We start from the raw sequence: 23,282 nt of genomic DNA, 5'->3' as shown, positions 1-23,282 counted from the left end.
GCAGTGGTTGCTATTTCACAACGAACGAATAAAGTTAGATCAGTATTCCCACACATTGTTCGCTTGGTAGACAGGCAGCAGATCGTACTTTCAATTATCAACAAACCAAGACTATTCAGAAAGCAGAGTGTTATTCGTAACAGGTTAAAATGTTTACACATATATAGTATAGTAAAAATATGAATATATGAATGAGTATTATATAATTAAAGAGTATCTGCTGTTTGAGCTTTATAGGTTTCTCTTTACAGTAGTGCGGATCAGAATACCCAATTTGAGTATCAAGTATACAAATTACGACGTAAATAGAAAAATAGTAAGTACATATTTTTTCCAGAGCTTTATTGCTTGAGCTTTATTACTAGAGAAGGATAGTGAGGACACAATCCTAGATTATTATTATCATTATCATTTATATACATAGTTATTGTTAAAAGTATAATCTTTTCTAGGGCTAAAAGATAAGAAATAATAAGTCAAGCGAGCATGACTCATATAAATGCAAAGAATAGTTTGATGTGTGACTAATGTACATACATGCATATGCCTGTAATTTAACATTTATATCTATCTAATTCACGGACACCAATTAAACCCAGACCCCCATAGTACGCTCGATCAAGCATGATGTAATATCAAGCAATTTTATACAGATTAATAACATATTTGGGTAGATACAAGGTGAGGTAGAAGCTACTGTATCTACAGAGGTATTTTTGAAATACGAGGACACGAGTATATGTTGCTGTGTGTGTAATTGTTAAACACGTTCCACTCCCAGTGAAATGCCAGTTTTACTGGCTATCAAGAAGCTTTCCAAGTCGTACTTCATAGGAAAAGCCGTCTCGTCGCACACGGTGAATTTGAAATCCTTCAGGAGCATGGCCATTCCAATGCGGGCTTGCATCTGGCCAAAACGCATTCCGATACAGTTGCGGGGACCGTCGCCGAAGGGCAGCCACTCCACTGAGTCGCGATTCTTAACGCGTTCGGGCGAGAAGTTGTCCGGGTTGAAAGCATCAGGATTGGGGTAGAACCTCTCATCGCGATGCATGGCTCCGGCTGGTATCAGAATGGGCATTCCCTTCTTGATCACGTACTTTGGATTATCTGGAACCACAAAGTCCTCCAAGCATTCGCGATTCAAGACGGGCAGGACTGTATACAAGCGAAGAGTTTCTAAAGGAGAGAGGAGAAATTTTAAGTCATGGTGATATTGAAAATTGAACTCTATTTACTCACCAGATATCACCTGATCGAGGTACACTAGTTCCTTCATGCTCTCGTAGGTCAATTCACCGCCATACTTCTGTATCACCTCCTGGCACTCCTCTCTCACCCGCTGCTGAATGTCTGGGTGCTGAGCCAGCTCATAAAGAGCAAAGCCCATCGTGGTCGACGAGGTCTCAAATCCAGCGGCAAAGAACACAAAAGCCTGGGCGGCAATCTCCTCAATCGTGAGGTTGATGTTGTCGCCCGACTCGGTTTTAATTATTTGATTGTTTTTCAGATCGATCAACTGATCCATGAAGTCGTTGCGACGTATCTGGTTCTGTTCCCTGAACTTCACCGTCTCCTTGACGATTCGCATGAAAAACTGCTCAATGGGCTCGGCTGTCATCTTCAAGTGCAGCTTGCGGGATAGTTTTGGAAAGCTATTGAGGAAAGCGATGCCAAGAGATCCGTGACGGTTCTCTGTCAAGGCTCGACGACCCATCTTACGGAACTCGGCTTCGGGATCCTTGAGACTGCTGCAATTAATGCCAAAGGCACATGTGCCTATCACGTCTGTGGTGAATCTGGCCAGCAGTTCTCTGACCTCAACGATGGGCGACTTGTCCGCCATCTGACCAAACACTTCGGTGAACTCATGACTCACTTTGACCACGGTGGGGAACATGTACTTCATTTTACCCGAGGTGAAGGTGGACGACAGCTTGTGCCTCATCGACTTCCACTTGTGGCCATCCAGCAGAAACAGCTGCCCAGACAAGGGATCATCCTCCGGGTTGTGGAAGAATCCGCGATCTGTGAACTTGTTGAATTCCTTGATCAATATGAGCTTGGCCAGTGAGGGCTCCAGTACGAAAACAGCAGGCCGCTGGAACCAATAGAATCCGGCAAAGGGTCCGCTCAGCCGGTACTTCTTGTAGTAATCAGTCCAGACATCGTTGAACGTTCGCGTGGTGCGCAATCCCCACATGCTCCCCAGCAGCCAATGCGGTTCCTCACAGGGAATGCCTAGATTTTGCCAGTATTGCCTGCCCAGTAGCCATTTCAGTAGCAGATATACAACCAGCGCCACAAGCGTCCACAGAAGTAGTGCGCCAACGCCCACAGCCATAGCGATAATATATACTGCGAATATAACTACTACGTATGGATTTCTGTTTATCTCCCCGTCCGCGGCAATCAAGTATGCGAACCTGTTCAACTTCGGGAACTGACTGAGGGCCGAGCTGCTCTCTGGCTGCTTATAAAAACCCCACACAAAATATTGTAGTCATTGTGACCGAAGAATTGCCGAGAATTGACGCTCTTTTGTTTGTCTGATTATGTTATGAATAGTGACAGGGTGCTACATTCAAGAACTCACTACGAAAACACAGACTTAAACAATCCATCCTACTCCAAGGGAGCTCGGTCAGAGCTAGGTGAACTGATTAACAGAAAAACATATATTTTGATATACTTTGGCATTTTTTAAGTGACTGATGTTATCCTCTTTAGATCTTTGAAATACATAATAGCAGATATTACTTGGTCATACTGCTTCCACTTTGAGGTGAATACCGTCTACAGCAAGCACAAAACTTTTGGGACTGTAAGACAAAGTATCCGGAGTTTTTGGGCATGTCGAAAACTTGAAATTCTTTATGAGCAAAGCTAGGCCAATGGTAGTCTGCATCTTTCCAAATCGAAGTCCAATGCAGTTGCGAGGACCATCACCAAAGGGTAGCCAGGCCAACGAGTTTCGCTTAGCCGATTCCTCGGGTGAGAAACGCTCGGGACGGAACTTATACGGGTCCGGATAGATGTTGGGGTCAACGTGTATGGCCGATGCTGGAATGATCACCGATTGGCCAGCTTCGATGACGAAGTTTGGATGGCCGGGCACAACGTATCGCTTATGAGCCATGCGATCCAAATGGGGTACAATAGTGTGGAGCCGTAGGGTTTCTGGAAACCAATTGAAGAGTTACTGATTTTTCCGTTCTGTTCAAATTCGTTTAGTTTACTTACCAAAGATAACCTGCTCGAGGTACTTGAGATCCTTGGTGGACTCGTAGGTGAATTTCTGTTCATGCTGCTCCAGGACTTCCTCCACCTCAGCCCTAACTTTGTCTTGTATGTGCGGCTGCTTGGCCAGTTCATACAGAGCATATCCCATGGTGGAGGAGGAAGTCTCGAAGCCAGCAATAAGAAATACAAAAGCCTGGGCAAGTATCTCGTCTATAGTCAAACCGTCGACGAGATCGCCATTCTCCAGTTTCACCTTTTGGTTCTTCATGTCAATGAGCAAGTCCATGAAATCATTCCGCTTAATGTTTTCCTTCTCCCGCATAGCCACAGTCTCATGGACAATACGCTCGTAAAAGTTCCGAATGTGCGTGGGCGTTCGCACCAGTCGCAGACGCCTCGCCAGCTTCGGATAACTAGTCATGAAGCCCGTCAGGAAGGATCCATGACGTTTGTCCACAAACGTGCGTTTACCGAACCTTAGGAACTCGGCGTTTTCATCGCGCAAAGAGTTGCATTTGATGCCGAAGGCACATGTGCCTATCACGTCCACTGTGAACCGGGCCATCAGCTCGCGAATTTCCAGAACAGAATTCTGCTTCATCTTCTCATGCATGACGGCTATGAACTCTTCGGCCACAGACACCACCGTGGGATACATGAACTTCATTTTGCCAGCGGTGAATGTCGAAGTTAGTTTGTTTCTCAGTACTTTCCATTGAGGTCCGTCCAGGTTGAAGAGATGAGCGGAGATGGGGTCATCCTTCTCGTTGTAGAACAGACCCTTGTCGCTGAAGTTTGAGAAGTCCTTGATCAGTATGTGCTTGGCCAGGTCCAGATCCAAAATGAATGCCGACGGCTTTTGGAAGAAGTAAAACCCAACGAAGGGAACCTTGCTCTCCCGATATTTTTCGTAGTATTTTTTTTAAATCTCGTGCACGTTCCGTTTAGTAAATACGCCCTGCATATTTCCCAGAATCAAATGTGGCGTGTCGTGCGGAATCCCGCGACTCTTGAAGTACGACAATCGACGGTAGACATAGTAGGTCACGATCGCGAGCAAAGCCACTGCCACCTGGAGTAGTATGTAAGTGACTCCCATCTCGAGACTGTTGAGGTTCTGGACGAACTGATTCTGAGAAAGCAAACGCTCGGCTTTTAAACGCAAAATATATAAAGCGCTCAGCATGACGAGGCAGTATCTGACAAAGACTGGGACTACCGCGATTCTTAATCTCAATAAAATGTTTACCTTTCATGCTGTGGCAGATCTTTGTTGTTGCCAGCCACTATGAAGCAGCTAGTTTGTAGTACCCGTATTGTATTGTCTATATACATTTAACAATATATAATGCACCATGACGAGCCCCCTCTTATCAGACTCCACGCTGTTCCAGTTCAGTTCGTTCCGTCAATGGAACGTAATATTCAGTTCTTGACTTAACGCAGATTAAAGCGTTTTCGTTCGCTTTAAAGACAGTCTAGTCTGTTCATCAAAAAATAATAAATAAAGATAGGAGATGAGGATAGACAAGACAAGAGGACAACGGAACAGATGCTAAGATTATACCTTATCGTTATCATATACATAGGTCCAAAAGGCAAAGGTTGCTTTTTAGTGCCAGACAATTAGGGCTAATTGCTCCAGACGACCAATGACACATGCATACAAACATATATTTAAAACACCAGTTTGACTCGTGATTTATCTCTGTCATGACTATGAACGGTGTTACACAACCTATCCCAACAGAGCTCTGTGAGAACCAAGCTATAAGAGGAAAACAATAACATTTCTTTGAGTCAGTCCTCGTTTATTAATAAACTTAAAGATAGTATTTCTTAATCAACGATGCTGGAATGATCCTTGGTGGACTTGTAGGCAAATTTCGGTTCATGCTGCTCCAGGACATCCAGGACCTCAGCAGAAAACAGTCGGCTAAACAAAAACCCTTCACCATGACGATGTCTGCACAAGCTCTGAGAATGTTTTAAAGGATAAACCTGCCTGTGTGACGTGATTCATATTCTTAATGTATTGTTTACCTTTTGTTCTTTATTGCAAGTAAATATGAGGCTTCAGTTTATGGGTACAGTGGGCCAATCATGTACAATAGAGGGGAAAAAGTACATACATAAATTTAAAATCATAACTAATTAAATCTTGCCATTAAGAAGTATTTAATAACCCTGTGAGAATATCTTTTCATTAAGATTATTATTATTACAAATACTATTCCAATAGCCTTTAGCTGATCTGTACTGTACTATGACGAGCCCTCTCTTTATCAGCTGTTGCAGGCAAGCTCTCATCGAATACAGCACAGCGTCATGCCAGTTCTTGCAACTTCATTCTTAACAGTTCTTGTGTATCCGGCAACGCGGCATGATTTTCTTTTATTGACGCAACTCGGAAAACGGGCAAAAGCCCTAGTTGCGATATAGTTTGCCTTTTGTCTCATTTTTGTTTGACAATTGATTAGATTTCAAGTGCGGATATGGGTCGCAACAACAAATAATTAAACCTGTCAGCTTTTTGTGCTTGTTTTTTTTGTTTGCTTTTCGGCTTTGCGGATGAGCTTTTTCTTTGTTACTATTTGTGTATTTTGTTGTTATGCCATTTAATCGCTAATTGAGCGTAACATTCGGCCGGTAGGAGAAAGGTCCAGCAGCGAACATTATTAGTTCTCACATACAAATTACACAAATAGTTGGAAAAGCGTAAGACCACACACATTTCTTGCACAGTGTAGACAGGTAAAAATAACCGTACTTGAAGAAAAATGTTTAATAAAATACAGTCGCAAGCTGATAAGATAACAGATTGGGGGATCTAGCAAGGTGAACACTAAATCGCCCTACAATGAAGGTTGGCATTCAATTTAGTAAATAAGAAGATTAAATAGAAACTTGAGGGTCTAACCCGAACCAAAAATTTTCTTTTTAGTGATGTTCTTTGCCAATAACTGTGCATAACCCCTCAAATTTTTATCTGCAATGAGATGTGCCAGATCAAGATCTCTTACAATGCATAAACGAGAGTATCTGATGGCGACACCAACATTGAAAATGAAGAAATAATACGAGTATCCATCTGTCTGTCTGGCCTCACTCAGACGCCCACGAACCGTCTGCGGCAGTCCATAAGCTTCAGTGTAGCGCACTCCAAAAAACAACAAATTAAAAGCTCCCACCGGGTCTCGAGAGCGAGTATCGTAAATAGTTACTTTTCTCCAACGCACTCAGTCGAACAACGCGATCCGGTAATGAACGTAACGAACGTAAGAACGCATTAGATCATAGTCGGTGACACTGCGACTGCCGCGGGCAGAACGAGACGGAGACATAGTGGAGAGTGTTAGCGCGCGAGTGGGACAGAAAGAGAGTGGAAAGGAAGTGGACTGACTCCCAGAACCCAAGGGATTTCTATATGTAAATACATGTGATTTTATAGACTATAAAGTGCACAAACAGAGGAAAGCACTCATTATGCAGAATATGTGGATAATTTTCACGATTATTGGGCTGGTGGTGCTGGGTCTAGTGATTCTGCTAATTATGGCAGCGCGTTATCAGCGGGACTATTGGCACTATCTGAACATTCCGCACGAGAGACCGAAAAAGCTATGGCCCATCGTTAGGCAAATAGTGACACAGAGTCTCAGTACCGAGGCGATGAAGACGGCTCATTACTCGGCACTCTACTCTAAATTCAAGGGCAGCGGACCGTTCTGCGGCTTCTACGCTCTGCTGCAGCCGCGGGCTCTGATCCTAGATCGCGAACTGATCAGGCAAATAATGATCAAGGACTTCTGGAACTTCAATGATCGCGGGCTGTACTGTAATCAGAAAACGGACCCGCTTTCGGGGGACCTGTTCGCTATGCGCGGTCAGAGTTGGAAGGAGATGCGCCAGAAGCTGGACCCCAGTCTGGAGAGCGATCGCATGTCCTGGCTGTTTGGCAGTCTCTACGAGGAGGCGGAACAGCTTCTGCTTACCGTCACCTCTACGCTGATGAAGCAGCCGCATTCCACGCTCCACATACAGAAACTGATGCGGCGATATGTGCTGTCGGCTCTGGCCAAGTGCGTCTTTGGCCTGGATGCCCAGCAGCGGCTGAAGTACTCCCTGGAGGACTTTGAGAAAATGACTGAGATGGCCGTGAGCAGTCACAAGCACGGCTATTTGATGAATCTGATGATGATCAGGTTTCCTAACTTTTGCCGCGTTCTCCAAATGCGCCGGACCCCCAAGCAGGCGGAGACCTACTTCCTCACTTTACTCTCGGACATCGTGGGGCAACGCGAGGCGTCCGGTGTGCGGCACCAGGATTATCTGCAGCTGCTGGTGGAGATCAAGGCACTGGAGCTAATCACCCATCAATACCAGGCGGACAAGGAGCTGAACACCCATCTGCAGAACGAGCTTGCGGCCCATGCCGTCGTCTTTCTGAAGGCGGGCTACGAGCAAACGGCAAACACCTTGTCCTATATCCTGTACGAGCTAGCAATCCACACAGACGTGCAGGCCACGGTGCGGGAGGAGATCAAGAAGGCCATGGAGCGCCACGACAACAACCTGAACTATGAGTGCGTCCAATCTTTGGCATATCTGGGTCAGGTCATCAACGAGACCCTCAGGGTACATCCCATCACGCCCTATATACTCCGCCGCACCCTCACCGACTACCAGGTGCCCGATCATCCCAATTATATGCTGGTCAAGGAGCTATTCCTGATCATCCCCACACATGCCATACACCACGATCCCGATATCTATCCAGAGCCCGAGGAATTCAAGCCGGATCGCTGGGGGGGCCCAAGAGACTCGCTGCAAGAGCAGGGCACCTGGTTCGGCTTTGGGGTGGGCGCCCGCAGCTGCATAGGCATACAGTTTGCCCAGCTGCAACTGCGCCTGGCTCTGGCCTTGCTCCTTATGGAGTACGAATTTACTCTAAACTCGAGGAAGCCGCTGGTCAGCCTGGATGATGGCATTGCGCTACAGCTGACGCCCTTGGGGGTCATCGAGCCCGGCACCGAGGAGAGGGCTGTCTGAGGGATTTAGTCATCTACTTAGAAAGTACGGATACAGAATTTAAACCATGAACAAAGTATAGAAAGCAATTTAAAACTATTTACTAACGAAACTATCAAATATGTAGGTATAATATGGAGAACAGGAGGTCCTGAGAGACAGAACCTCACACAAATGGCATTCTTACTTAATATACTCGTACATTGTTTTAGTTATTCATTTATTTATTTTCGAAAGAGCAAATACTTTGCCATTAAATAACTTTGCCGTCTTACAATAGAAGTATACTTGATCTATTAAAATATTTGTCCATTTGATTCGTAGTTACTCGCAAGTAGTATTGTTAGTTAAATATCGTTTGTTGCATTGTCGTTTGCTGATATGGTTGGTTGGTGGCTCGGGCCTGTGCAGAATTGAGCTTATTAGCGTACATTAAAGACATTGTTTAAAAATAGCTGGCTGCTTTCGTTGGTTAATCGAAATTAGAGTTATAGTCTAGAATCGTTTTACTTGTTAGCACTAAAGTAAAATTTAATAATAAATAAAACATATTTCAAAGTACACGAAAATAAAGCCTAATTATAATTCTAAGTTAAGTTTCATTTCTTTTTCTTCAAGTTTCGTTATGGAATGTGTTTTACTTTGCCACTTCTACGGTTTGTCCGGGCCGCTCTACGAAAAATGCTAATTATAACCTTATTAACTAACGGTTTGTTCGACAATTTGGCCGCTAATACGAAATGGCTTTACTCCGGGGACTGGCGGCTGTGGAGCGCCATTGAGAGGAGCGAGCTCCTGGCGGTCTCGCCGCGATTGGGCAGCTTGCTGCGCAGCATCTGCTCGTGGACGTAGAGGAGCAGGCCCACATCCCGGTGCCCGGCCTGCCAGGCAATCTTAAAGGCCGTGCTGCCATCCTGTGGAAAAGTGTATATTTAGAACAAATTGTTTGGAATCACTAGGGATCGTATACGTACCACATCTTGTATCAGCGAGTCGCATTCTGGACTGGACAGCAAGTGCTTGACCACGTCCACACGACCGTGCTCGGCGGCGCACATTAGAGCCGTGCTGCCATCCTCGTCCTGGATATTGATATCTGCTCCGGCTTCCAACAGCATGGCGACCATGTCGCCATTACCATGCGACACAGCGAGCATCAGCGCGGTCTGGCAGTGCTGTAGGGGAACCAGAGGGCGGAGGGGTTCGGTTAGTAGGGGAACAACGATCAGATGTCAGGATCTGTGGTCTCTGGGGTTGTGCGGCCCCTTACCTACCTTCTTGGCGCGTATGTTGACATCGGCCATCTTGAACAGTCGCTCCACGACTGTCCGATGGGACGGTTGCTTTAGCTTGGCCAACGATACGAGCATCACACACGTGTATCCGGCGTTATTCGTTTGGTTTACGTTGCAAACCTTCGAATCCAGCAGAATGGATACCACGTCGAAGTTGCCGTGCGAGACCGCATAATGCATGGCTGTGTTGCCCTAAAACATAGACAGGATTCTTGTATCCGACTGTTTAGTTCAGGAAATGGCACAGAACTTACATTGTTGTCGGACAGGTTAACGCAATACTCCAGCAAGGGCACCGACAGTGACTCAAAGAAGTCCAAGTGGTCCTCCACCTCATGGGGATCGGCCTTTCCAGTGCTGGAGTTGCGGAACCAATGCTCCTGAATGGTCGTCTTGGCTGACTTGAGGCTCTGCGAGGAGATGGGCTTGGCCCCCAGCCTCTTCAGCAGCGAATCATTGATGACTTTGAGGGCATCCACCAGGCTCTTGGGTATATCGGTTCTGCAAACGGTTTATTGCGATTATCCCAATCGAAAGGGGGGCTTAGTTAGTAGATAACTTACTTCTTTCGGGGCTCGGACTCTGCCTGGGCCAGCTGATGGAGCTGCGCCTTCGTGGCCGGTCGCTCGATGACAGTCACCTGGGACTCCTCGCTTTGACTAGATTTTAGCGGCGTGCTGGACTTCTTGCGTGCTCCCTGAGCAATCTGCACATCCAAGGGCGGGCTGGAATCACAGGAAGTGCTCATGGCTTGCTCCTGCTCCTGCTCCTGGCCCTGCTCCGGCGAGACGGACTTGTTTGTGTCCGATGTGGTGGCCGAGGATGTCATCAGTGGTGCGGGGGAGACATCGCGGGACCAGCTGATGCTGACGCGCTTCTCCTCGCGCACAATCAGCTCATCGTCACCCACCTGGCTGAAGTCCAATAAAGGGCTCTGCTTGCTGGACGGCTGTCTGATAAAACTTTGTGACTCCCCGGACGAATCTGGTGAATGGAAGCTCGACATAGTCGGTGGCTTCTCCTGCAAGGAGCTAGAATAAAATAATTGCGTTATTGAGAAGGCGAGAGTCAAAGCCAGAAAGACCCACGTTAGCACCAGGGCCGAGCACCCGCTGACCAGCAGCGGGTAGCACGTGAAGCTGCTCAGGCTGGAGAACATTGGCAAAACCATTCGGAAAACTCAAAATCCAAACAAAAACCAAAATAAGCGACAAAAGAAGCGAGGCCACGAATGTGCCAAAGCGAAAACTAAAGCCTGACTGAAGGTCATCCTACTGAGATTTTCCCATTTCGGGGAAGCCCACAATGCGCAGGTCCATTTTTTGTTTACATTTTCCTCCATCTCTCACAGAGCGTTGCGACATCATTGAGTTGTGTCTTGGCTAAAAGCTCGCAGCGAGACAAGCTTTTCTAAGAATGCTTTTACAGTGGGACTGAGAGCAGAGCCCCAGCAGGAAGAAGAACAACTCACCTCAGTCGCGTTTTCCGCTCCACCTGTGGACTGGGCGTCTGTGAGGGCGTGGCCAGAGTGTAGGTATTCTGCCGCTTGAGCTCCCGCCGCACCGGACTGGGACTAGTAATGTGTTTGGGTCGCGGTATACGCGAGTCCGCCGAAGTGGAGCGACGTACTGTTCCCGGCTTGGACGGTGCGGGAGTGGTGGCTGGGCTGACCTTCGAGAAGCCCTTGGCCAGGTCCTGGATTGCCTCCTTGCAGGAATCACAGTAGTTGGCCGCACAGGCAATCGAGATGTGGGGCTTCACAATTTCGCCGCAGCCCACATCCCGTTTGCGAATTTCATCCGTGTTGCAGGCGGAGTGGGTGGTGGCGGGTACCTTGATCTGCTCCCGCTCCTGCTCCGTATTGCAGGCTGTGTGGCGTGTCCGTGGGCGTGGCACCGACTCGGCCACCTGTTCCGTCTTTGTGTCGCTCCTCGAGAGGCGCTGCAGGCCGTCGGTGTCCGTTTGGCGAGTGCTCTGCTCTGCCCCACACTGCACCACCGCGTGCTGCTGCTGTGGCGTCACCTGAGCTCCGGTTGAACGGACCGTAGTCATCGCCGTCTGACAACCAGCACTGTGCACCATGGTAACTGGCGTCTGACAGGCCACTGCCTTCCGGATGAGAGTAAGCGATTCGTTCTCTCCGAGGCTGAAGGTGTTGCTGCGTCCCGGCATCTGTGGCGGTGGCTTTGGTTTCTCCGGGGGTACTTCCGGACCGCAGCCAACTGATCGCTTGCTGATGGCACACTTCTCGCAGAGCTCTTCGTCGATGCGGTGCTCGGAGCTGCCCACAGTGCGCACATCCGGCTTGCAGCTGGTGAAGTTCTCCCTCGTCGCGGGCTTGGCACTGACTCCCACATTGTACTTGAGCTTCGGTCGCTCCGCCACCGTCTGCATCCCCGAGTCACGCTGCTCCCGCTTCGGCACGTACATCTGTGTGCCCACTGTGATGAGCTTCTTTAGCTGCTTCTGCTGGTGGCTGCTCAGGGCCACATCGATCTTCTCCTCCAGTTCCGCTTGAGAGTAAATGGCCGCCGCCTCTTGGGTGGCCACGTGACGGGTGCTCAACGTGGAGCCAACGGCGACGTCTCGGGTGGCTGTCACCCTTGTGGCCGCCTGGGTGGACACATCGCGTCGAATGATGCTGGGCGAAGGCGAGGCCGAGGTCGAACTGCTGCGCATGCGCGCCCCCAGGCTCTCCAGCGAGACGGGACTGATGCGTTGTGGCGTGAACTGCACGGGTGAGGCGTTCTTCAGACCCGGACTCGGTGGCGAGGGAGTCTGCCGCTGTCCACGCACCAGCTCCTCGTTCTTCCGGAGCAGACGCTGCTTCTCCGAGCGCAGTGAATTGAGTTCCGACTAAAAAAGGGGATCGGGGATATGAGCTCAGGAGTATCGGAATGAAAAGCTAGCTACGCACCTCCATGTCGGGTATGACCTTGACCTGCTCCTCTAGATCCTTCAGACGCTTCAGGCTCAAGGCCATCTGCTCGCGAATCTGGAACAGAGCCTGGGCATCCGCCGTCGTCTGACCCGCTTCCGAATTCACCGGCGACTGCATGGAGCTGCTCATGGTTCCGGTTCCGGTTCCGGTTCCGATCCCATTCTCCTTCTCCCCCTCCTTGGAGGTGGACAGGAGGTGATGGCGACGTGGCGGGGGCGGCGGTGCACTTCCTGCAACCTTCGGCGATTCCATTTGTTCCACCGGCGACTTGGCATTGGCCGCCACCGTGGCCTGCACATAGCTCTCATACTGCACCTCTGCGGGGCTGGGCCGCTGCTGCAGAGGGAGTGTGTTGGAGCGCAGGAAGAGGTGTGGAGTGCTCGTCGGCGATCGGTTGCCCGCTATGCATGAGTCTGTGGAGTGCAAGAAATCGACGTTAAATAGTAGTTGATACTGGCTTAAAGCTCTGCTGATTACTTGGACTGCCATTTACCCTGGTCAACTCGATTTTGATTTGCAAACTTGCCATGAGCGCTGGCCGTTAGCGACTGGCCGAAAAAACGCCCACGGCTCGGCGAAATAGTAATGCAAAAAGCTCATGCTGATAAAATACATTTTGCTCCTCAAATCTAATTTTAATAATTGTGCCAAAGTTCGCATAATTTTCACAGACAACACAGCAAAGCAAAGACAATGAACAAAAGCCCCACATTTGTATGGGTCTGGTGTTGGGCGAGAGAGCAAACGAATGGGCAGTGATAAGGAAAGCGAGGCAGGCGTTATTCAATATTAGTTTTAATACCCGTTACTCTACTTCAGGTAGAAGGGTATACTGTTTTCAATCAGGCTCCATAACTGGATCTACCAATAGCTTAAAAGCTAGACTTACGTGCTCCCGAAAATGCTCAATTTTGTAAAAGAACTACCATCAATATTTAAGTGATTTTAGGAGGTACGCATAGAAGTAGAAGAGGGTATGTTTAAGTCGTAATGATGATAGACTATCTATTTAATTGCTGCTTATCGCCACAATATCACGGAGGTACTATATACCTTAACCGAGTATTTACACAAGAGACAAGTTTTTATAGTTTTACTCGTCGGGGCTGAATATTTCTACGAGAAATCTACATCTAAAATACCTAAACATATTTTGGTTCCCGCATTTTCCCAATATCGTTCATACGCACTGTGCCCCCTGCCCCCGTCTCCCGCTGCAACAACAAGTTGTTACTCATCTCGGGCTGTCAGCCTTGCCAAGTATTTCTCGTGGCTCTGCCCCTCTGGTCGTGTTGTGTTTTTTCGCCCACTTTGTTGCTATTACTTAATTTATTTATATGCTGGCGGCTGTGCAGTGAACTTTCAGGCTAAGAGAGTTCTATTTTCTGTGCTCGGTGCCAAATTGGCTGAACGACTTTGGTCAAGGCGAATTGGGGTGGGAGCCAGAGGGGCTGACGCTTGGTAGCATTGACCGGGGACATAATTAATCAGTTTTTATGGCCCAGCAAATTGGCCTAAATGGAGTCAGAAATGGGCAGCTCTTTCCGCTAATGAACCTACAGTCGCTCCACCAGCTCTTGCCCGAACTGGTCTTTGGTTCCGTCTTGTGTTTGGGGCTCCTCTGGGCCTGCCGCCGACGTCTCCGTGGCAGGGCATCATCGGCTGTGGCATACATTTGATTGATTTGCGATCTTTCAGCTTAGTTTGTTGGCACACCATGTGGCATATGGGCCAAGGCAGCACACATTGCACTTGCTCTGGCTGTCCGCACAATTTTGTTAATTAGTCTGTGTTTTTGTGTTATTTTTAATCTCTGGTGGCGTTAATTAAAGCGTTGTGTTAGAGATAATATTGTATTATTTGATTTGCCATATATCGGGCCGAGCGTGGACAGATCAAAGCGAAAAGCTCATCACATGCTATCTGTGCTGTGCGGTGTACTGTGGGTACAGTGGCGGCCACAGAAACAGGCGCGGTGCTTTCGGCCACACTCACTCTGCACTAGTTCGTGTTTGATTTTCCTTAGAATCGCTAGCATATTATTGAAAACAGGATGCACCATTTAATTTATGTATTAGCTAATGTGATTTATGCTTTTCGGATTGATTTATTTCATTATCTTCTTTTCGCTTCGTTTTCGCTGCTTTCGAATTTTAGTTACATTTTTTCAGGTATTTCGTATAATTTTTAAGTGCCTTTAAAACGTATTTTTATGGTTGAATCGTGTTTCTTGCATTTCAAATATCGTGCTTTATTACGCGGCTAGACAGACACACATTTCTTATGCTATTCGTTCGAAAGTCGTCGACCAACTGCTGTCAGATTTTTTTCGCTCATTCGACCATCGGCAAACAAGAGCGACACAAAAGCATTTAGCAGCAGAGATTTCAGTGTCATTATTTAACACAACTCTTGTGAAAAACTAATGTTACGTCCGTACTAACAACAATATTAAATGGAAACCAATTGGACGGGAGAGAACGAGATCGCAGAGACAGCCCGGCGATAAGGTTCGCGCTCAGTAAATACAAATTAAATAATCAAAATAAAAGGCTGAAAGGGAGAAAAGCGAGAAAAGCATATAACCCCCCCCCCCCCCCCCCTTGGTTTTTGTTGTTTTTTGTGGCTGATAAGCTAAAAGCACAATTACCAGCACAAGCTGATAATTTTTATGGTAGTGACGTGTGGTAATACGTAACTAATAGTTCGAAAGTGTACCGAATCATTGAATACCCTTTGCTGTGGCATATACCATCAGGTTGGATCACCATAGCAGTTCTACGCCAGATAAATATTTATTTGCTGATCGTTATTACCTATTCATTATTGGCATTACAGGCATCTGAGCAAAATCATTATACTCTTTGCTAGGGTATTAAAATGGACGCAGAGTGTGTTTGTTTTCGTTTTTCATAGGCAAATATTATTGATTTTTGATTGTCGGTTTGCATATCAATTTGCATTCAGTGTTTGCCTGGCTTTGATGCCAATGTGGTCTCTGAGTCAAGGCCATGAAGATCTATGGGCTATTGATTCATGAATAATGTGGAATAAATCATCATCAAACAAATACTCGTGTGTATGTGTGTGTGTGTGTATGGCATATGGTTTCTATTGGTATTCAATGGGGAATATTTCCTATCTTATCTGTTTGCAATTAATTATGGCGAATTTTAAATCTGATTGTTTTTCAAACCCTAACCAATTGGATTCCCTATAAATAGCCAGCATATAGGTATATGTATACTAATTATGATTCTAGACAGTTTTTATCTAATGATAAATGTGTTTGGTGCTTAGTTTGGGGTTGGAAATGGGCTGGGTCCCGCAGTTCCGAAATGCCGCTTTACACGCACGTTTTTTTTAGCTATTGGAAATGTTTTGTGGCAAACATTTTGGCCATGTTTATTTCAATTTGAAAGCCATTTATTAAAGGCACATACTCCGGCAATTACCAAGGCTCTCTGGCCATTTGGCCATTAATCAATGACAACTCTTTGGTCCAGGTCCAGGTCCTCGTATTCGTACTCGAACTACAACGGCGAAAAAATAACTAAAACGCGACAATTTGATTTGTTTATTTGCAGTGATTTTTTTGCACACTCTATCGAAAATTTATGGCATGCAAAAATACAAGAAAAACGAGACGGAGCGACATTTGCATGCAAATTGAGCGCCAAATGCGCATTTCAAATTGATTTAAGATACGAACGCCTCAAAAATTGCCTTGAAGTTGTTGCCCCACGTTGCCGCACGTTGCAAGAGCCCAGGCCAATTGAGTCTCAAATGCCAAAGATGAAAACCGACTGTTACTGTTACTGTATCTGTATCTGCATTTGCATCTGAATCTGCATCTATGTCTGTGGGGCTAAAGCTGTAACTGCATTTTGTGCAATACATTTCTGATTTCAGAGTTTCGGCGAGATCTTGTTTATGGAGTCCTCGGAAATTGAAATATTCTTTGATCTAACACAGCTGCGGAGCTGGCAACTGGATGGGCAACAATGGGATCAAATTGTTAAAATCGCTGGCATTATGGTGAACAAAATTGGCAGACTTATACAGATGTGGGAGATTTTGCAGGATAGATCTCTTAGATTATTAAAAAAAACTACGAGTAGGAAAATCTTTCATCATCTTTCCATTCAAATAAGTTCCTGGCTTTCACTTTTCATTCCACTGTACAGTCTTTCCCCTCTTCCCCCCCCCCCCCCCCCCCCCCCACAGTTGTGCGAAATTGTTCACACTTTCGTGCGTGGAAATGTCACATGTGCCGCAGCAGAGCAGCGCTAATTGCCAAGAAAAGAAAGCAAAAGTATCTGCCAGGGCGGCAGTACGACTATCTGCACCATGTTCTATGAATCACCATCGGCATCCTCAGCAGAGCGGGAAGCTGATAAATTGAATTCTTTCTGGGGAGCTATTTTCGGGGACATCTTCGTCGCCCACTCACCTGCCACATCAAAGTACCGGTCCCACGTGCTGTTTCCCAGGCGCCGATCGCGGGCCTCCGTCTGGCCATAGCCGTTGCGCGGACTCAGGTTCAACATCAACTTATTGTTGTTTCTGTCCATGGGAAGGGAGCCTCCCGCATAGGGGGCACCCGCCTTGCGCCGCTTGACCGATGTGCGTTCGAGAGTGCGCTCGAAATCGCTGCAGACCTCGTCCAGGGCGTCGTGCAGGAAGGCCCGCGTCTCCGGCGGACTGATGGCCGGCCGACCGTAGCTCTGATGGCGCTGTTGATAGATCCCCGCATCACTCTCGACGCCGCCGCGCAAGGAGGAGCACGTGGAGGAGGCGGTGCCGAATGGCGACTCGGCTCTTGGCGGGATGCTGCCGTAAGTGAAGCGAGGCACAGACGATGAGCGTGGCCGATAGCACGGCGTTGTGGTATAGGACTGCGACAGACCTGCTCCTCCGACTCCGCGTGGCGAATCTGGATCGCTTTCATGTGCGGCCTGAAAGCGGAACACGAAAGGTGACAAGTTAATTGAGTGTGAGGCTGGGCAAGATCAAAGCGGCATCTGGGGCCACCCAGGAGCCGGCACTCACCTCCGCCAGCCGGCCCTGGACACGTGACTCCGCCTGCCAGTCGCCGCCGAAGAGGCTCTCGAAGCCGAGCATGACCTCCATGGACTTCCGCGAGCGACGGCGATCCCTGCGCCGCTGCTCCTCCTCGCTGGGCTTGGCCTGGGCCAGCGCCTCGCAGTAGCGCACAAAGTCCAGGTCGATGTGGTAGCCATAGGGGCAGCAGTTGCAGCTGCGGACCGAGCGGTTCATCCCCGACGACTCGGGATTGGAGATGGAGCTGTTGGTGCTGCCGCCAGCCACCTGACGAGCTGCGAGAGATGGAGAAAGAAAGAGGGAGATGAGAATCAAAGGCATTCAAGATGTATCTAAATGTCACTATCAAGGTCAAGTCAGCAGCCGATTCTCGGTATTGGCGACCACATTCGAACAAAAGGTGTATCTGCGTCGCAGCCAGAGCCACACCTGCTCTTCGCCGCCAAACATGTTTCGGCTTTGGTAATCTGAGCGTCCACAAAGGCGCTCTTCTCGGAACGCAGTCGTCTCGGCTGTGTATCCGTAAGATAAATGCGTGCCTTGTTTATGTTTAATTGCGGCATATAATAACTAATTTGGTTAATTTAGATAAACCACTTTTGGCCAGCTGAATCACTTTGAATGGCATGTGCAGCCCGGAGCGCTTTTAGATACAATATACATTCGTACGAGTGTGTATCTGCACTGGCATTGATTGAAACAATTTGCAATCAAGGAAAATAATAATTAAATAATGATTCAAGCATTTGATGATTGCATTTAGCACAAGTTGAAGGACAAATTACATAGTGGAAATAATTGTATCTTTAAATAAATGATTTTTTACTCGCTGAATGGATCGCCTCACCACTATGTTTCCTATGATATATTTATACATTTTTTATCTACAAGGTCTTTCGCATTTATCCCTCCCACTTTTCACTCACTTTCTTGGTCAACAACCGCCTCTGACTGAGGTTGGGGCTGCGGCCTCTTAGCCTCATACCAGAGCCACAAGACCCCACACCAGAGCAGATTCCACAACATTTAAATGGTTACTTGGTTTTGCACTTAAAACATTTGAAATTCTTGCAGCTCAGCGGCTGACCTCCAATGCCAATTCCGATTCCGACCCACCAACGATAGCAAGTATCTAAGAGGCTAAGAAATATTTTAAAATTCGTTCTACTCCCACCGCACGTCTACGCCCAACTGGGCGGTTAGGCGGTGTCATATTCTCACTCTATTCATCATCATGCAGCAAATTAGACCCGATAAGATACGCGGCCATTTAGCATTGCTTATCAGGCCGGGGAGAGCGCCCCCAGTCCGCGGCTTTACGGCAGCGCCATCTCTTGGCGAACTACAAATAGTTCCGATCGAATCTCTCTGCCACTTTTCACTTTTCATTCACAAAAAGCAAACCAGACGATGGTGGGCGTTGGTCGTGGGCGTGGGCGTGTCTTGGGAAAGTGTTGGCGCTGCACCACACGACGTATACGTGTTGGACCACGTTAAGAGACCGCATATTGATGAGCTACAGCAGCCGTAATTAGCAGGCGGCTACAGGGCCATGGCCAAAGCTGTTCACCAGCTTAATTATCACCGATAGAGCCACACATCCACCCACTCAACCACTCAATCAGTGCCGTGTTTTTGGCATTCAATGGGATTTTGGCTTTGGTGGGCGTGTCGAGAATGCAGTTTGCATCCATATTAAGAGCACGTAGCTTCGATGTAGTACTGATTTGTTTAACACAAAGTTTAACTTTCACTTTGCCGTGTAATTGCAACTGCAAGTCTTTGAACTCAATCCGCAATCATTTCAAGTTAAATTTAAAGTTAACAACTTTATTTGCACACAATCTGTTATCCATGTAAGGGCGCCTACATAAATCGTATTCCGGCACCCGACTCACATAAAAATTAAGAAATTAGCCCAGCACTTGAGTTACGATCATGCTCAGGCCGAGCACGTAGCCGATTTTGGGTCTCCACATGTCCCACGTCCCATGTCCGATGTCCCAGTCCCAGTCTCTGTCCCCGTTCCAATCATCATTATCATGATCGCTCTCAGGCTGATCGGTCTTCTGTAATGACTACATTTTCGCGTAGGCGTGCTACTGAATGATGCACGGATGCTGTCCGGCATACAAATGAACTCGACTTGTGAATGAAATTCATAAAAAGCCCACCAAAAACCAAAGACATATATCTTCGATATGGGAATACACTGCCAAAATTGTTAAAAATGTATCTTTAGATAGTCTTCCATTAGCCGATAGCTGGGATGCCAGCTTCGAAATATGAGAAGATATTTATGTCACATCTTTAATCCACATCGAAGATGAATTTCCATACCATAACAGGCATACCCTTCGGGTCAAAGGGTATACAAAAACACCGAAACCAAACTGGTTGTTCGACTGACATGTCTACAATTTGCTCGTATGGGGGCTGGGGCTGGGGCTGGGGCTGGTGCTGAGGCTGCTACACAGGTAGGCGGCAGTGGAAGTTGCAGTCGCACTGGCAGTGGCTGTGGCAGCTGCAACGGCTAATGAAGCTAACGGTGCTGGAGTTGCAGCAGCCACGCAAATTACCGTAAGGCGCAAAAATTTAATTATGCAAAACACGTGCAACGCTGTTCGATCTAATTGCATGCCCGAACCAAAAACACAACCAGATATATTGTAACATAAATGAATAATGGCTATATTCATAATTGGCGACTAAATGAAAATCAAGTGTTTTCGAGTTTTGGGAGATACGTATAGAGTATATAGATTAGTCTAACAATTTGTTTGTAATTCAATATTTAACAATTTCGAGTGTTTTTTATATCGCTTAGACTTTATGAACTCATTCCCCAGTACTTCGGTTTATTTTCTCTTCAGACATTAGGTTTTCCTTTTTATTTTCTTTAGAATGCTCCCCAGACGCGTCGCGGGATATTCATTTCTTGACTTTTAATTACCCAATTAATGTTGGCCCTACCCTAGTCGAGTGCCTCCTGTGGCCATTGTAGCGGAAGTTTCTGGTTTTATTTTTTATGATTCTTTGAACGTGTCATAAAGTTTCCCGTTGCCGATCTCAAAATCAGGGCTGGCACTTCGTGTGTGGCTAATGAGTGGATTTCGGCGGCCAGGTGACATTTACTTTTCCCATTTTAATTGCCGCAATTAACGCCAGAGCAGAATGAGCGAATGGCACATGAGCTATCAACAAGGGCCACGCCCACAGCCTGAGCTGTCACCTCACATCCGCCTGTCATAAATTGGCAAACGAGAAAGAGACCAAATTATTTGATATCGCGGTAAATATTTCAGTTTAAGCCCGAAACCAGTTTGGGTCTTGGCTTTGGGCTTAATTAAACGTCGCAGTTGGAGGATCGATCGGGTGGCGGAGCGTGGGTCTTGCCAAAAGTGATTTCCATTAGGGAGTCGAAAGATATTTTCTTAGCCGCGGGCGTGGGTCGAATCGCGTCTGGACGTTGGAAAAGTGCGTTGCGGCGCCCAGTCCGAGTGATGCAGTGACAAATTTGCCTTTTCGGCCAAGTTAAGTGTGTCTTTAACACTGTATCTGCAACACAGACCACAATTGTGGGTGTTGGCCCGGCCTGGTCCAACAGCCGTCCCGGCTTTGTGCGGGCGTCACGTTGACCCACATCCGATGTGGCTGTTGTTGTTGCCTGTAGAATGCCAGTCATGTGGGGGTCTAAGACACGTTTCTAGCTTTAAAGCCGGGGCCCACGCCAGGTCTTAACTTACCATTTTCCTCAATGAAGGCGCGTTGACTTCGCAAAACCAGCGACCTGGAAAGACACAAATCGGACAAAAGAAATTCTTGTTAGGAAATTGGCAAATGGAAAAGCAAATAGTAATATCTAGAGCCAAGGAAAACGTAAACACATAGAGTTTATGGAGCTTAGGGCTAACCAAACAACCAGCGGCGAGTAAAGTCGCTTGCGAAACGCTAGGAAAACGCCCGGAAAGCGTTTCGCTTCGCCTCGAGTCCCAGGGCTTTGGCTGAGACAATTGTCATTTAAAAATAATTCAGTGCAGCACACACACGACACAGAATGCGGCAAAGGCACAGATACCACAGATACACGAGCAGATATAGACAAAAATACCCGAGTGGATGGATGGACAGGAGCCACACTTGCCGGAGGGAGGAAATTATAATAAAATATATCAAGCTGTCAGCGTTTTGAGTTCTTGTTGTCGCCCTCTTTGTTCGGTATTTGGAAACATCTTTGGAAATATGCGCGCGCCACAAAATCCACAATAATCTGTTTGCCATGCCATCGGAGGAGAGCAGGCGACGGACTCCACGGTATGGCATCCCATATCCCAACCCCAGAACTCATTAGTGAACTTTGCTGCTCTTTCTTTCTCTTTCCGGGAAAATGTAACATGCGTGCTGCATTTTTCATTTTTCCACTTTGTTGGAAACGGAAACTGCAATTATTTATAATTTGTTTGGGTCCACAAGGAACGGGGCACGGAGAACGGCGAACGGCGAATGGGGATCCAATCCAAAAATCCTCATGCAATTAGCAAATCCCTCCAAAAGAGGAGATGGGCAATGCTTTGCCTTTAATTTTCGTGTAATATTTAATTAATTACCTGTCATGTTTTGCTGATATAAAAATAATACTACTCGTACATAAAGAATATCGAATGGAAAGCCGTCTTGCAATTTGCTGCCATATTTTTGAGTCATTTTTCATGTTTCCATCTTTTGGGCGAATTGAAAATTTATGTAAAATGAAAATTTATGCGTCAACTGATTTATGCGGCTGGTATGTTGTTGCATGAATGGAAAAGGCCTGACATGGACACACTCCCCCAACTCCCCATCCCCATCCCCGTCGCCATCCCAGTCCCAGTTGCCATGGTGCATTCATGTGGAACGCGTTGCGGCATCGCGTATTTTTGGATTGCAGACCAAATTAATATGCGTGTTTATGATTATGATACACCCATCTTGTTGGGTTATTCCTATTCCTATTCCCCACCCTGCCTGGATCTGTTCGGTGCTGCTGTCTAGCCACAATTTGTTGTGACTGTTCCTGGTTGAGCGTGGAGCGTTGTCATAATTATAAATTATGATAATTGGCTTCGGTTTTGTGGCAGACAAAGTTGTGGAGTTGGCTGCCAAATAATAAAAGTTCCATCTCCACTATAGTTCCCCCATGACTGGTCGCCATCAGTCTCATATTTTTGGAGTATTTCCTCGATCACACCCTCCACACCGCCATGAGCCAAGCCATAATCAGAGATCGCTACCGTGATTCCCCCCACACTCGGCGTGTGATTTGATCCCTTTTTTGGAGCTCTGATGATATCGATCTGGGCGGATCTGGCCGCATTATCATTACCTCCAGAAGCGCTTGACTGCTGCCTGCTCGGTGGGCGTCAGGTGTCTTATCTTTTCGGCAAACTCTGACTCATTGTACTGCGGCTGGCTGGAGAGAATCATATCGCCGGCATACGTAATGTGCTAGTGGCATTTATTGGATGGCTTGCTGGGCTGGCATTTAATTAGCATTTGGCTTCGCGTTTTGCCTTTAATGCACCTATTTTTAGCTAATGGAAATTCTATGCCGAAATTAATTAACTTTGAAGGCGACAGAACGATACGACGCGACACGACACACACTCGCTGCACTCTGGTTTAGTTCAGTTTTTGGCTGACTCAGAGCTGGACATTTTTAGTTGCCCGTA

The 23,282-nt window shown here is 47.1% G+C and overlaps 4 protein-coding genes across 6 annotated transcripts; 1 reads left to right on the top strand and 3 right to left on the bottom strand.

Annotated features, from left to right (window-relative positions):
- Positions 1–623: 623 nt before the first annotated feature.
- On the bottom strand, positions 624–2,421 carry LOC6591231 (probable cytochrome P450 6a21). Its single transcript, XM_002016641.2, has 2 exons — positions 1,243–2,421; positions 624–1,179 (listed from the first exon to the last, which is right to left on the bottom strand). Exons 1-2 carry the CDS (start codon positions 2,342–2,344, stop codon positions 761–763), a joined length of 1,521 nt encoding a protein of 506 aa, XP_002016677.1. The 5' UTR covers positions 2,345–2,421; the 3' UTR covers positions 624–760.
- A 276-nt stretch (positions 2,422–2,697) lies between these two features.
- LOC6590819 (cytochrome P450 6a8) lies at positions 2,698–4,342 on the bottom strand. The gene is given in 2 exon segments (XM_026985376.1): positions 2,698–3,180; positions 3,244–4,342. Coding segments are annotated over 2 exon segments (1,515 nt in total). The 3' UTR covers positions 2,698–2,764.
- Positions 4,343–6,465: 2,123 nt separating this feature from the next.
- LOC6590818 (probable cytochrome P450 317a1) lies at positions 6,466–8,417 on the top strand. The gene has a single exon (XM_002016639.2). The coding sequence runs from the start codon at positions 6,730–6,732 to the stop codon at positions 8,293–8,295; it is 1,566 nt and encodes a 521-aa protein (XP_002016675.1). The 5' UTR covers positions 6,466–6,729; the 3' UTR covers positions 8,296–8,417.
- Positions 8,418–8,480: 63 nt separating this feature from the next.
- On the bottom strand, positions 8,481–23,282 carry LOC6590817 (KN motif and ankyrin repeat domain-containing protein 2). Of its 3 annotated transcripts, XM_026985371.1 has the most exons (11): positions 22,937–23,282; positions 21,321–21,364; positions 17,563–17,849; positions 16,964–17,468; positions 12,487–12,923; positions 11,041–12,425; positions 10,133–10,600; positions 9,824–10,070; positions 9,549–9,761; positions 9,249–9,449; positions 8,481–9,188 (listed from the first exon to the last, which is right to left on the bottom strand). In XM_026985371.1, the coding sequence occupies exons 1-11, from the start codon at positions 23,035–23,037 to the stop codon at positions 9,021–9,023; spliced, it is 4,056 nt and encodes a 1,351-aa protein (XP_026841172.1). In that variant the 5' UTR covers positions 23,038–23,282; the 3' UTR covers positions 8,481–9,020. The 3 variants fall into 3 exon arrangements, with proteins under 3 accessions (XP_026841172.1, XP_026841174.1, XP_026841173.1); XM_026985373.1 differs by lacking the exons at positions 16,964–17,468; positions 17,563–17,849; positions 21,321–21,364; positions 22,937–23,282 and adding an exon at positions 14,506–14,563; XM_026985372.1 differs by lacking the exons at positions 16,964–17,468; positions 17,563–17,849; positions 21,321–21,364; positions 22,937–23,282 and adding an exon at positions 14,071–14,474.

This window comes from Drosophila persimilis, unplaced genomic scaffold (assembly GCF_003286085.1).
Source record: "Drosophila persimilis strain 14011-0111.01,24,50 unplaced genomic scaffold, DperRS2 tig00000002-arrow-pilon, whole genome shotgun sequence".
Lineage (NCBI taxonomy): Eukaryota > Metazoa > Arthropoda > Insecta > Diptera > Drosophilidae > Drosophila > Drosophila persimilis.
The sequence above is the reverse complement of the archived record's forward strand: the minus strand, read 5'-3'. Positions and strand labels throughout refer to the sequence as shown.

Coding starts and splice junctions, on each gene's coding strand:
- LOC6591231 (XM_002016641.2), bottom strand. CDS start 2,344: ATGGCTGTGGGCGTTGGCGCACTACTTCTGTGGACGCTTGTGGCGCTG. Junction 1,180..1,242: donor CCTCGATCAGGTGATATCTG/GTGAGTAAATAG, acceptor TCTCTCCTTTAG/AAACTCTTCGCTTGTATACA.
- LOC6590818 (XM_002016639.2), top strand. CDS start 6,730: ATGCAGAATATGTGGATAATTTTCACGATTATTGGGCTGGTGGTGCTG.
- LOC6590817 (XM_026985371.1), bottom strand. CDS start 23,037: ATGATTCTCTCCAGCCAGCCGCAGTACAATGAGTCAGAGTTTGCCGAA. Junction 17,850..21,320: donor CGCCTTCATTGAGGAAAATG/GTAAGTTAAGAC, acceptor CATCTCTCGCAG/CTCGTCAGGTGGCTGGCGGC. Junction 12,426..12,486: donor AGGTCATACCCGACATGGAG/GTGCGTAGCTAG, acceptor CCCCTTTTTTAG/TCGGAACTCAATTCACTGCG.